A 14,438-nucleotide genomic window follows, 5' to 3' on the forward strand; every position below is an offset into this window, starting at 1 on the left:
AGAGGTGTAAAGCCGTTTCAGATGTAATACTAGTTTCCAGCATAAATGGTTTTCTTGGACAGAAGGAATGGCAGTCGTGCTAATACATTATGAAAGTTTCCTCTCCAGGAAAAAAGAAATCATATTATATAGGAGAACTTTTAAGATTGTTCTTAATCAGACGTAGTTTTAGTTCGAACAATGAAATTTAGAAAAGTTATTAGGAAACTAAGAACAGGACTTCTGTTGAAATTGGTTTTTGGGTGGATTTTGCGTAAAATTTTAGTACAAAAGCTATCTGAAAATGAAGCTAAAATAATATTTATGTAAATATTTTCCAGCTCTTTCTTTTCTTTTAAACTTTTGAACAAGTTTTTTTAACGTACGTGAGTTGTGTCATTGCAGTCATTTCGCTGTCGGCCTGGAGCTGTTGGCACCAGCGGCGATTCCATAAAAACATACGCAAGGCGAGGCAAAGCTGGCAGCTTGAGACTTTTTAAAGGGAACTCAATTGGCCTCAACATGATGGGAAATAGCAAGAAACTGAGGTACGCAATTTAGTCTTACATTTACTTGTTTACTTGATCATTGATATAAGTCAGTGCTGTAATAAACGTATACAGTATGCTGTATCTTTGCATCATCTGCTGTGTATTTAAGGAAGCCACGCTGTTCTGTACTTCTGAGCAAAGATATAGGTCCAGATTGTTAAGACTGTCCTCTTCCAACATCTTATATAACCCTTATTAATGAAACACTGAAAGATTACTAGAGTGAACTGAGCTGGAGCATTCACTTTCATACTAGTACCTTACCAGAGTCTGCGTGTGCTACTGTCTTTCCTTTCTGGAGTGCTATTTAGTAGAAGAATAATTCTGATTTTTCCAGTCAGGGATTTCCACCTCTCCATGACTGTGGATTGCCAAGGCTAATTTGAGATGCTTTTTCTCTTTTTCTTACTTCAAGATAGCATTTGATTTATAGTACTCTAGTGGCCTTGGCTTCAGCAGCTCTCCGTGCTCCTAAATCCCTAGATCATGGTTTAAGATTGTCGCTTGTATTTAAAGCTTACAGGAACAGTGTTTAATATCCAGTGCTGCACCTGCTTGTTATTATTGCCCCTAGCTTGTAACAAACTGATCTCTTAATTTAGTTGGTGACGAAAAGCTATACGTTTATGTAACTTTCTCTGGGAAGGTTTCTCTATTGCTTTAATGCCATGAGTTTGATCCTTTTTTCAGGAAGGAAAAGATCATAAGTTGACTATAGCGCTAGCTATCAAATACATAGCTGAGCCAGGGAAGTCTTTGTCGTCGTATCTGTGCTGATCAGTAGATCCCTGTTGGTTAATAGGACTGTATCATCAAAGTCCCTTCAGAAAATAAACGCCATAAGTACTGTGTGATGCATGTCCTCTCCTGCTCTTCTTTGAACCTCATGTACAGAGAACAAATCCAGAATTTGATCTGGACCGATCTTTCGGCTTGATACAGAAGAGTGAATACAACAGTTGTACTCCATCCGTACTTAGTCAAAAATAAGAATTTTTCCTGTCTTTATGTTTTAATTGTAGCCTGTTCACAGGCGTCAGTCTATCTTGTCAAATTTCAAAAGCTACATGAGACTTTACACACTCTTTTAAACAAATGCGGTACCTGCTGCTCTGATTTCATTTTTCTATAGCGCGTGTATGGTCTTAAATTTATGTATTTTCTTGGGGGAAAAAAAAAAACCCAACTCCCACATCAATTGATTTTTATTCTGATAAAAGAAGGTCAGTCTTTTGATTTTTTTCTCACTGAGGAGGTGTTTGAATTCTGCTGTTGTAAAGACCATGCAAACAGTAGGTAATAGCTTAGCTTATTAGGTGAACGAAAGATATTCTGCTGCCTTCTTTTTTTTGTGGCTTAATTTTGGCAAATAACAGTGGAACTTCAAGTGATCCATAAAATTCTGCACGTGTTGTAGCTCAGGTTACTGGTGTTACATCCAACGTGCGTTTGTAGTACAGAGCGATGCGTAATGGATATTGGAGTCTTGTAATTGTAGGATATTAAGAATTGTATCCTAGGTGTCTTGAATAAGTTTTACCGCATGAACGTGTCCCTCATTAACATGTTACTACGTTTGCATTTTATTAGGTGTTCAGTAATTAACTCTTCTGCAATCTGAAGAGTCATGATTTCTTATCTAGCTAAATGTTGTCTTAATGAAGAAAAGCAAGGCATGTAAGCTTAATCACTCCCATCCCTTCACTGTTTTAAAATTCAGCTTTTCCCTTAGAGTACTGTTGTATAGGGTTTGTTCATACAAACCTAAGCCAAAATCACTGCTTACCCCATGTCCACTGTCACACAGAAGCTACGCGTTGCGTTGTCTCCACGCCCGTCTGAGGAGAACGGCCATGTTTAAAAGAGATTTCACTGAGCTTTTTGGTAGGAGTGCACATATATTTTTTTCACTCCGTTCCTTTGGTAGGAAACTGGACAAAGTTTTGTATTTTGATATAGACTAATACAATGTTATTGGAAGCTTTATGTACATACATACATACATATATATATATATATATAAATATATTTAATAATGACAAGTTTTTTGGTAGTTAAAAGTTTTGTCACTGCGCAAGTGTCTTATTTTTAAGCACAGAAGCGCTTCAATAAGGAAATAAATAAATCAGTAGCTTGGCAGCTGTTGCTAGCTCAGAAAATGGATACCTTTTTCCATCCCATTTTTATTCTTTAACTATCAGTTAAGAAATTAGCACTGTACTCCATTGTTTACCCTTGATTTATGCAATATAAATGCATTTTTTTGTTTGATTCTTTAATTTATTTTTTAGTACAGCAGCAAATAGATAAGATTATATCTAGGTTCCTGAGTTCCCCCTCCTTTCAGATTGGCCAGTTCTGTGGAATCGTTCATGTTACTTCTCTTGCTGAGGACTGTCTTCTCGAATGTTAAAAAGATAAAATGCCTGTTGCAAAGCTGTCATGACTACTTTGCTCTGTTCTAATGGTGAAAAAACCTATGCGTGTTCTTTGTTTTATTTTGAGTACTCCTAACCCTTTAAAACATGGTTGCTTTTAGTGCTCTGAAACTAGAATCTTCCTCTATCTGGCTGCAGGATTTATAATGGAATCCAACCTTCCTACATAATTTTTCTCCCTTTTCTATTCAAGCAGTCATACTTGACTGTGAATGTGTGTGTTTTTCCTAAGTTCCAGAAAGACGTGTGGATTTTGTTTTGTTTTGAAGGTAATTAATTTCTCAGTTTTTTTTGTTTGGGGTGTTTTCGGTTTTGTTTTGTTTTTTTTAGACAATCGGAACATTTAGTTCAGATGTTTCCTTACTTGGATTAGGACTACTTTCCATTGACAAATACTACATTATACACCTAAAACCTCGTATGATTTATAAAACAACTACAAAAAATTAAAACTGTTGCACGTGCGTTACCTTACTGAAAGGTCACATCTAATTTAAGAGCAGGGATCTACCTTTGATCTAGTATTGAGCTGAGTTTAAACGCAAAATGTAAATATCCCCCTTCTTCTTAGTAAGGAATCATTAATGAAGGAATTTATTGAGAAAGAAAGGATGGGAGTAGGCTGCTGTGAACTGCCATAAGCACTTGGTGTTTGGTTAAAACTTTTTTACTACCAAATATTATGTAATTCCTTTTCTGATTTTGGTTACTTCATCTACTTGGGCATGTGATTATTCTGTGATTTTCTTGATTTAATACCTTAGTTGTGGTAGCATTACAACCTTTGTAACACATGCATCTCAACAAAAAAGGTTTTGTGATCTGTTTGTCTATACTAAAAACCAATAGTGTTCTCTTTGGCATACAGTATGGAAGATGCTCAGTAATTATGCTTTCATTATTCCAGTCTTGGCCTAGAGACTAGACTGAAGGTTGATCATGCGTTTAGCTCCTGGATTAAGCGCGAGAAGAGCAGATATTTGAGATTTTTCTAATTCTACTCATAGTGACTTTTTTCACAAAGTTGAAGACTGTTTCTTTCCCCCCTCCCCCCCCCCCCACTATTTCTGCACAGTAGGGATTAAAAAATACTTCATAGAGGTGGATTTCATTAAAATTCCTGGGGGTTTCACTTACAGTACTATTGTGGTGCAGTGTTCCCTAAAATTCAGGGCATGACTGATAGGAAGGAGAGAGATGCAGAGGGGACCAGTGTTTCTCTTTCAGTGTTTCTGTTTATTTGCAAGAGGTTGGTGGCTGAGTGTAAGGCTATTAGGTCAGTTTTTGGGAAGTTGGATTGCTAACTGAAAATAAACATGATGCTTTTAAATTTTGTGTTCTAGAAGGAGGAGTTCTGTCGTTTGATAGGTCTTTATCTGTAATGCTCATGGTGAAGATCAGTCAGAAGTTCCCTGAGAACTTCCCATTTTATCTTTTGATACTTGATATAAGGCTTCCGAGAGGGTTTGTAGTGCTAAACTAAAAAGAAATAAGAAATGAAAGATGGCAGTTGGGTCACTTTCATCTTTTGGAGGAGTGTAAAGGAGGGATTAGGCATTGGTTCTCTGCTTCTTGGGGAGTTCTGAGACTTCAGATTTTTTTTTTATAGTTCGTAAAAGGCAGAATGGAGGAAGTGAAACTTCTGTTGAATGATATTTCTGATAAAGTGTTGAATGACTGAGAATTTTTTTCACAATTATAATTTAGTGCAGTTAAAATTTCCAAGCAATTTTAAAATCATTCTAAACATTATATTTCCAAAATTTAAAAACGATTTTGGCATTATCAGCATGCTGTCTGTTGAAACCGACATGTTTCTTGAACACTTTAATGCAGTATTTGTGTCTCCTATACAGCAAGAAGTGTGCAGGGTAATCGTTGGGGTCTGATAGTTTTTGAAGAACTACCAAAGTACTAACCTGTTGGGTAGAAAAGCATATCTTTTAATCAGCTTTCACTGGCAAGGATATTGGGGAGTAATCTTTCCTCCAGAATTACTTGTTTCATGTAACAGTCAAATTGAAGTGTCTAAGGCAATAAATGAAGAAACCAGAGAAATGCTGAAAAGCGTTGGTGAATGTAGCGTCCGTCGACAGAGCTATTTATTTGGGCACCTGACTAGCCCTCTCCCTCATTCTTTCTGCGGTGTGGTGCCTTCCAGCCCCGAGCCATCTCACTGCCGTAAGCTTTTTGCATATGTTTTCCCTAAGCAGTAATAAAATGAGGGATATCCTCAAATGCGCAGTTCAGTCCTTTCACGTTCGTTACTCCCTTCAGTCTTTTTAAAGCAGTTAATATTGTGTCTTAATAAAATGTGTAGATGGAAATGTAAGATTAATTATGAACAAACATGGTTCTTTGTCGGGGGGGGGGGAAGCATTGTCTTTTTGGAGTTTGAGGATAGTGAAGTGGAGAGGTTGAATAAAGCAGAGCTCGTTCACAGCTTTTTAGGTGTTGATTAAATTCAATAAAACTGGGGAACCCTTCTAGCTAAGAGACAGGAAGAAATGGTCAGTGCTTAGCCTGGCAAAGACAGATGTGCTATTGTAATAATGAAAGCAGAGTGAGTTATGGCAGATTTTTTCTTTTGTTTTTAAATTGCATGAAACACTAAATCAGGGTATGATGAGATAAAATTCAAAAAAGCTAGAGAAGCTCACAGTGAATATTAGGCGGAGTTCGTTGTTGTCTAGCAGAAAATTAGATACAGTGGAGTAAAAGCCTGTATACAGATATGAGTTTTAAATTTGAGTTGAGGTACTCAAGAGAGGCACAGGACGGATTTATGAGCAAATAAGATGGAACTTAATTGTTTAGGAATGTTGAATGGGATAGGAATGGTAAATGAAATGGGGCGAGGATCATAAAAATTGACAATATATTGTGGATGGTTTGATAAAATGGTCTAGTTACCTACCCATTCTTTAAGTTTCATGCAACTAATTAATGTTGTTTAGGAAGTGTACAAAAAGTTAAGCTGTAATAGTTTCTATTGCTTATTACCAAGGAAGATTCTGAAAAAGCTACGTGTCTGGCAGGTATTATACTTTCATTCTTCTGCTTATTTCAGCAGACCTCTTGAAGAAAATGGGTTTCTTCTGAACACATTAAGTGCAGTTCATTTGTAACTTCATAATATATTCTTATTTTATTGATCACTTGTATTATACTAATGCAAGAGTAAAACTGTTGCTAGAGAATAACTTTGCAGGCGTCTTGGAACACGCATCCTGACTTCACTCACGTTCTCTTAAGAACACTTGGTAACTCAGTAGCCCAGTTTAGAAATACTTCAAAGTAAAACACAAAGGCAATATGATATGAATTGTTTTTATTACTCTTTTAGCAGGAGCTATAAGGTCTTTCTCTCAAGAAAAAAAAAAGGAAATAATCTTATTTGTCTGTTACATTCAAGGACTGAATTCTTTTATGCCTATCAAAGGAACTGAACAAATTAGGTTATGGATTCTGAAATATTTAGTTGATTTCTGATTTTGCATGGTTATTATTGTGAAAGCAGAAAACCACAATTTTTAGTTCAGGCAACACAAAAATTTATGTTGTCATTGTCTCATTGATAATGAGTGCTTTTCTGACTTGTGAGAATACGTTTTTTTCATATATTAAATATGATCGGGAGGTTAGCAAGTTATTTAAAGCTGACTTCCAAATGCTGGAAATATTGTTTAAAGAAGAAGCAAAAAGAATGGAAGAAATTCCCAAAACAAGGAATTGGAAGTCTGGCACGCGCTGCCCTGAGGCCAGCTACTGACGGACTGGCCAGTGATCTGCTTTGTGTAGTAATTATACTTTTAGAAGAATTGACAAGATTTGGACATGGCTAAAATCTTCATTGCTAGGTTCCTATATGATATGCTATATTGATCTCTCTTGCAGTAAGAAAATTAAGAGCCTTGTTATTGCAAAAATTATAAATTGCAATAAATCTGTAGGAAACAATGCCACTGAATTATGGCTTGAAAACATACTGAATTTTCGTGGAACTGTAAGTGGAGAAAAGCTGAGGCCCTCTTCATCTGGCTATGCTGGTGCATTATCAATTTATGAAATTAAAGTGTAATTGAAAAAAAATTCTATGGTAATTGGTTTCGCTTTTTTTTGAAAAAGTATTTCTGAAACATCACACACCAGAGCCTTTTCTTAAACCATTTTTCTGTACTTTTGCAGTGAAAATACTCAGAATATGTCTTGTCCTGTAACTGTGGTACATGGTAGACGTTTTCACCATGCACATGCGCAGACAGCCGTAGTTAAAACAGCAGCCCAAAGGTAAGACTAAATAAATTTGTTCCTCCAGATGGCTAACTTTAAAAAATCTTTTCTGGCGTTCTGTATAACCATTTTCCGTATGCTTTTAAACTGTTTGAAAGAAACATAAGTACGTTATGTGATGCGTTCTTTATCTTCTGTGTGAACTTTTATCATGAAGCTTATCATTTAAGGCTTACTATCATAAAACCTTAGAAATTGCCAATTTTAGAGCACAATATGGCATTTATTCAATAGGAAAGCACCTACCAATGTAAATATATTCCAAAAATGTTTTAAATGGACAAATGCAGCATGTAGCATAAGGGATGACATGGTAATCGAAGAGTAGTTCTCAAAAATTCCAACTTGCATTAGATCCATTAAAAGATGAGGTCATAGCTATGTTGATCATGTGTAGTCTTTAAATATGTCTTTAAACGTAGTCTTGAAATGTGACATAAAGCATACAAACTGTAAAGACAACTTTAATAGATGTATTTCCTGAGACTCTCACAGGAGTAAGGTTTTGTATTTATATAAATACTTGTTGCAGTGGATGATAGGAGAGTGGAGAATATTACTCAGCTATGCTGAATTAAACTTTATCGAATCATTTTTGTTTGTTTTAAAAACTAGATCAGACTTCTGTAAATTCCTAGTGAATATACAAAGAGAAGAAGTCTGTTGACCGGAAGATGGACTGCATTGATACATATTTCCACGATCTGATTTTCCGAAGAAATATGTCAGATTTTCGAAGCGTTTTTTGAAAGGCTTTTTTTACGGGCTTTTTACATGCAGCGTGTGTCACAGAAACGTACAAGTTAGCTGTTGCTTTAAGTTTTCTTTTAAGGTTTGTTCATTCAGCGCTCCCTTTATCTGTGCGTTTCATGGATTTCCACTGGCCCACATGTGTGCTTCATCCTATCAGCATTGCATGGTTGCCTTCCTTTTCCTCTTTTTATTCCTCTGGATTTTGTGTAGGTTTTTGGGGGATGATGGAATCGTACATAGCTATCATCTTCTTTCATCTCACTTTCCTCACATTCATTTCTGTCTTCCGAATAGCAAAACCGTTGCACTAAGGTGAGCGAAGGATGTGATCCAAACTTGTATTAGGGTAGTATGGCATAAACTGAAAAATGAGTTTTACACTCCTGACCCTGAGAACCTACACCACGTTACCTTCCTCCATTTTCAAACTATAGTAGCATCTGTAAATGGACTAGCATGGCCTTTTCCTTCCCTATAGTACAAGCAGATGCTGCAGTAAGATTCTCTTTTCCTTATACTTCTTCACATCACTGTGAGGCATAGGTGACTGAAGAGGATGGGCAGAGCTTTTCCTGGGAATTAAACTAAAAGGTGAGGTTTATATTATCAGTGCAGGTTAGACGGAGTCAGCTATGTTCTCTTCTTCTTCCATGCAGTCTTTTTTGGGGTAGTTTTGTTTAGTACTCCATTGAGGAAAGCATGATGCGTTTCAGAGCACTTGTGCCCTTTTTTATTTTTTTGAGGGGGTGGGTAAATCTAAGGGATAAAATCTTAATCTGCAATGCCACTTAGAATGATTTAAAGTAAGCAAAATCATACGAGACTGTTTTTTCTTGGACCCCTGCATGTTGGTCTGAGTAACGTTTTGTGTACCTCAGTAAGTTTTATTGTGAGACTATCCTTTGCAATATCCTATAGATATGGATTCATCTTACTTAGTTAAGTCCCATAGGCTTTTCCAGCCTGCAGGAGAGTCATCTGCGGAGATGATTGGTATTGCCTTTTTCTCTTCCACTGCTATAGAAAATTGGTAGATGACTCATTCCTAGCTTGGGCAGCTTAATTCGTTACCTAAATTTAAGAGGGTTGGATCTGGCCCTAATGCCTTAATGTTAATCCTGAGAGGATGTTAGATTTGCTTGCTTGCCTTTCTCACCTACAAGACTTGCTTCTTTTTAAGCCTATAATGTAAAGTCCAAAGTGGTGGCGACTTTTTATGCAGAAAGAAGACTAATGCAGAATATAAGCAATTTGAATATTGCATGCAGTAATCACACGATAGTGTCTTTGAATGTTTCTAACTGCTCTATCTGCTTTCTTTTTAAAGGTTGTTATTGTACCCCATTTATATTAACAACAGACAACTAACTCTTTTGCTGAGAAATTTTTCTGGAGTCTCAGAGACAAGAAGTAGTCATAAAAATCTGGAGTAATGATTTCCTGCTGGAGAATATCAGAACCAGCATAGTCTATTAGATTGATTTGTCTTTAGTATTTAACGATGAGTTTTACACAGGAGCCTTACAATAGTTACTTAATTCCACTATTTTTTGCAAGTTGACTCAGTGGGTTACTTTTTAAAAGTTCCTCAATCTGTTGTTAGAGCTAATTGATTGAAAATTAACAGAACATGACCTCCTGCCATACTATTTTATTATTACTATTATTTTTATTAGGCAGTGGGGCTCTCAGTGCTTCTTGATCTGGAAAACACAAACTTAGGTAACAGAAGATGATAGATGTTAAAATAAAATAACGAAAATAGGATTATTTAAATCCTTTCGTAATACAGAGTTCCAGTGTGTATTACATGGGTAATTCCTTGGTTATACATTTTAAGTTGTTTGAGAAATTTTGTCATCTTTTTTGCTAGTTTTTACTGACATTAGTTAATAGTTGAGTTCAGAAGTAAACTCTCACGGTATCGTTTCATAAAGGAGTAAGTACGTGCAGAAAATGTGGCAAACCAAGACTAAAAGTATAGGTATGCTGAGGTAAAGAAAATCTGGTAACAATGGAAACTGAGTTCCAAGGTATTGTTTTTTTCCCTGATACTAATTTACAGGCAAAGTTGTGTTCTTCTTTAATCTCGTTTACATTTGTATAAAATCTTTTATATTATGGTGATTAGCTATGACGTGGGGAAATAATTTTAACAAGTCTAACATAAATTTACAGTGGATTATTGAAAGGATAAATAAAAATAAGAACAAGATTGATTTAGTTCTGTGTAGGCTGAGTCTCTGGCCCAGATGTTATAGATTCTTTTATTTTTATAGGGTTCTTTGCATGGGGATGATGACACATGGGGCAAACCAATTGTGAAATCTCATGTTAATCTCTACCAAACTAATTTGGAACTCGTGGTGTGTGCTATGTGTTACGTTTCTCATCCTTTTTTCTGACTTTGTTGCACGTGGATGATACATTTAAATTCTGGCTGAATATCTATTGCATTTTAAAGTATAAGACGCCAATACAACAAAATTGAGCACTTCAAAATAGCATTTTGACAAATCTCATTCAAGTTTATTCAATAGAATCAGTGGGTCACATTTGCATCAGTTGTGAACAAATTTTAGAGATTTTCAGATATAGCTAAAACTACTGTTGTGGTTGATTCAAACTAATTTTGCTTCATTTAATGAACGCATAGTTCATTCTTAAAGCTGTTGACAGGCGGCTACTCTTAAGACCTGGCATTGGAATAGCACGTATGTACAGCATGTCTAACAAATCTCACTGCAGGAGCTGCGTGAAGCAGTTCTTCAGGGCGCTGCTTGTTAGGATTCCTGGTACTCTTCAGGATTCTCATTTCTTAATTTTTACGACTTGTAAAAGTGAGAAAACAAGCAAATGAAGTGTTTAGTGTAATGACAGTGTATAGTATCAAGCGTTCTGGATTTTTTTTTTTTTCCTACCATTAAGTTTCTGTAGCGTTAAAGCTTACAGTTCATACCTTTGTGACTCTTACTTTACAATACCTGTTAACAGTTCATGCAGGTTACAGATTAACTGTGCCAAGGGGTATAAAGATGCTGGATATGGCTCCAAACAGAACTGGTTTGGATGTAGCTGGATTTGTAAACTGAGATGTGACCTGTGCAGAAGCAGCCTTTATTGTTTGTAATGGCCAGCTCCAGTTGGAACAATTTTTTGCCACTTTCCAGCAGCATTGACTGATAAGCCCCCCAGGCCTAAGTTGATGGTGTTTGGATTCAATTTTGAATTTCTTTTACTCTCTTCCCAGAATCCAGAGCATTGTGCAGATTGACTGTGTTTTCATACTGCGCTCTGTAGGATTATCAGGATTACTCTCTTACTTGGTTTAATTTCAGTCCTGCCATTCCTCTAGGTAACAGTTTGCTGTATTCTCTCTCATGAGTGTTCTGTTTCGGAAAAGGGCTGGAGAATGAATTCACATTACTCTTATCTAATATTATTACTTCATTACTTAATTTGACTGAAGTACAGTGGGAAACATGGTTTGAATTTGGCCCGTTCTAGAATAGTTTTAGTGTAATACCACAACTCTTAACTTCTGTCAAATATGTATTTGGGAGAAACAGCCACATAGTGGAAAAGCATTCCATATTGCAAGTTTTCCAAAGTCAGGAATGCTACAGAGAATATTTTTAAGGTCTTAGGTTTATGCTGTGCTTAGTTGGACCTAATTTGTGTGTCAGTTTTGGTATACAAAGGACCTGAGCTGGGAGCACCTGCTACATTTGTTAATGTTAAATGAGACACACCTGAAACTAATGGACCTAACTTAAATCTTTTTGAAGGCTTTTTTTTTTTTTTTTAAAGTTGCTTCTGTTTATCCTTCTCTGTCCCGTAGCTGATTTTATGTGGATGGTAGTGCTTTCTGATCCCTCTCCCCTGAATTTAAACTCTTACATTTTTGGAATAGTTGGAAACAAATTACTGTGTGGTAGTGAGAATGCAAGGTAAACTTGTTTGATCTTGTCTTGCATGGCAATCAGGGATGGGAAACAAGGCTTGATCTTAATTCATACAATGGTATTCTGCCATGTCACGATTTGCACTGGGGTGAGTTAAGTGAGAGCCAGTCTCGGTTCGGAATTCATCAAATTTTACACGCTGAAAAAGGAGGCAAGACAATACAATATGCTGACCTTTGCTGGCTGTGAAGTAACGCTTGTTTACGCATTTATAATTACTGTTACAAAAATGTTGTGAATGTTAATAGCGTTTATTTGAAAACTAGTGCAGTGTGAGCGCAAGAGGCAATAAAAGTTTGTCTGATAACTTTCTGATTTAGTGATGTACAACATGTGGGGCTTTGCATCTTATCTTTTTTTTTTTTCTTTTTTCATATTTTAAGCAATCTGGATCGAAAGGAAAGGTAAGCTTATTGTTGATGATGAGCATGGCAATGAGCATTAAAAAAATTAACCAAGTGAATGCTTGTTCAGTGCTAGTTAAAGAATGATCAATATAGTGATCGTATCTGCTCATGTGTTGGGGTAATTTTTTTTTGGGGGGGGGGGAGTTCTTTTTTTAGTAAAAGGGAATGAGTGGACCACAAAAAAGACCTTTTTGTCCATCTCTATATAGCGCCACGTTAATGTGAACTTTGGGTACGTTCCTACTGGAAATTACTGTGAATACATATCCAGGGAAGATAGATAACTTCCAGAGAGAATTAAAAATTAAGAATTCACTGCTAACTCTTTTGATAGTGCAGTAAATTTAATGTAACAGAATGGTTTTGAAGCATATTTTGTTGGGGTATTTAACAGTTTTCAATCTATCATTTCAGCTTGGTTTAAGTAACATTAAAGTTTTTTGGTTGTGTTTATTGTGTTCATGAACCTTCTGTTCACGGAGAGTAAATGTTAAAGCAATTAACAGAAAATCTGTAGCAAAAACAAACCCCCTCTGAGCCTGATTGTCACTCATTTTGCATCTGGTTTGTTACTGTAGGCATTTTGTTAACAATATGAAAGACCGTGCTTTTATTTTTCTTTTTATATAGTTTAAATTTACCTATGTATGTAAATATTTTGTTAATAGCAATGAATTTATTTAGTTTTTGTAAATACTCTATCTATATAAGTGTTTTTTGACAGTATAAGGTTGGTATCAGGTTGACTTGTTTACAATTTAATGTTTAACAGATGACAAAATAAAGAGCACAGATATTTAATGGAGATTTGTCCTTTGTGAATTCAGGATGCTGTGGATTTATCTTGAATTTAATAGTGAAATCATATGAACCTTTCAACTTTATTGCCCTTTGTTATTTCCTAAAAGAAATACCAAAGGGATACTGACAGGTTAGTTTTGGCCCTCTAATATGGCATTTGATCATCCTCTCTTTGCCTTGCCTTGCCTTTGAGCTTGTTTTTTTTTTCTCTTTTTTTCTTTGTTGCGTATATATTATTAAGAATTAACTCTTCAGCTATTAATGTTTTTAATTGGGTACTGTAGGTCATAGAAAAACTAGGGTTGAGTTGCATTATGACAGTGTTAATTTTCCCATGGGGACACCTGCTGCTGCATAACCAGCTGGTTTTGAAATACTGGTACGGGTACTACTGGATACATTTTTTTTTTCCTTCTCTGCTTTTCATTGCTGTCCTAGCAGACGAATATGATTTAGGCAGGAGTTCCTGAGTTTAGTTTTAACATTACCATCATGATAAAAGCAGCTGCTACTCCCGATTTTCTCAGCCAAATGGGCCTTCTAACTTGCATACTAAAAAGCCAACTGCCTGTGCTTCTTATCTCTTCCATCCTTTGAGACTCTGTACCCTGCTTTTCTCTAAGACATGTTGAAAGTAAATCTTGCCTCACCAGCTAAGTGCTTCCTATCTTACCATGCCTTACTCTGGTTTTAAGTAATGATTTTGAAACCAACAGTCTTCCTGCTGTGGTTTACCTCCAAGCAGTGGTATAGAGGGGCATCCTTTTACGAGAGCCAAGCTGAGCATTAAACACAGATCCTGTGGGCAGTGTTAGGAGCTGGCACAGCCTGGAATGAGAACGTGGTACTTGTGAAGTGGCTGAGACCAGATCATGCCCAGTTTTGAAAGCTCTGATCTAAGATAGCAGTGTTCATATTCTAAATTCCCACATCCGTATGTATACTTGAATGGGATGTTGCTTTAGGATTCTTCCTTTCTGATCTAGACAAAAACTGTTCCCAAGGGTGTTTTTATTTTCTTCTTCTGTAGAGAAGAAATTTTAGTATCAAAAGTTCACTTTGGCTAGAGGATGACACAGGGGTCAATGTCCCAGTCTACGGTGAAGATAATAAGGTCCAATTCATCAGCAGAGAAATATAACAATAATCTGTAATGGGGCGGAATTCAAAATCTTGTGTACTGAAAACACTACATTAGTATTATCCTTCTATCTGGGCAAAACATGTTACTCAAGAATGCTATGCCACGTA

General features: G+C 36.2%; 1 protein-coding gene across 2 annotated transcripts in view; it reads left to right on the forward strand.

Annotated features, from left to right (window-relative positions):
* The window catches only part of SENP6 (SUMO specific peptidase 6), an 85,479-nt gene that overhangs the window by 23,364 nt on the left and 47,677 nt on the right, over positions 1 to 14,438 (forward strand). Inside the window, exons 4-6 of one of the 2 annotated variants that reach the window (XM_068937573.1) lie at positions 385 to 527; positions 7,157 to 7,258; positions 12,363 to 12,383. In XM_068937573.1, the coding sequence (XP_068793674.1) occupies positions 385 to 527; positions 7,157 to 7,258; positions 12,363 to 12,383 (266 nt within the window). The remainder of the gene's footprint in view (positions 1 to 384; positions 528 to 7,156; positions 7,259 to 12,362; positions 12,384 to 14,438) is intronic. The other variant, XM_068937572.1, reaches the window with a different exon arrangement.

This window comes from Struthio camelus, chromosome 3 (genome assembly GCF_040807025.1).
Source record: "Struthio camelus isolate bStrCam1 chromosome 3, bStrCam1.hap1, whole genome shotgun sequence".
In the NCBI taxonomy this organism is placed as follows: Eukaryota; Metazoa; Chordata; class Aves; order Struthioniformes; family Struthionidae; genus Struthio; species Struthio camelus.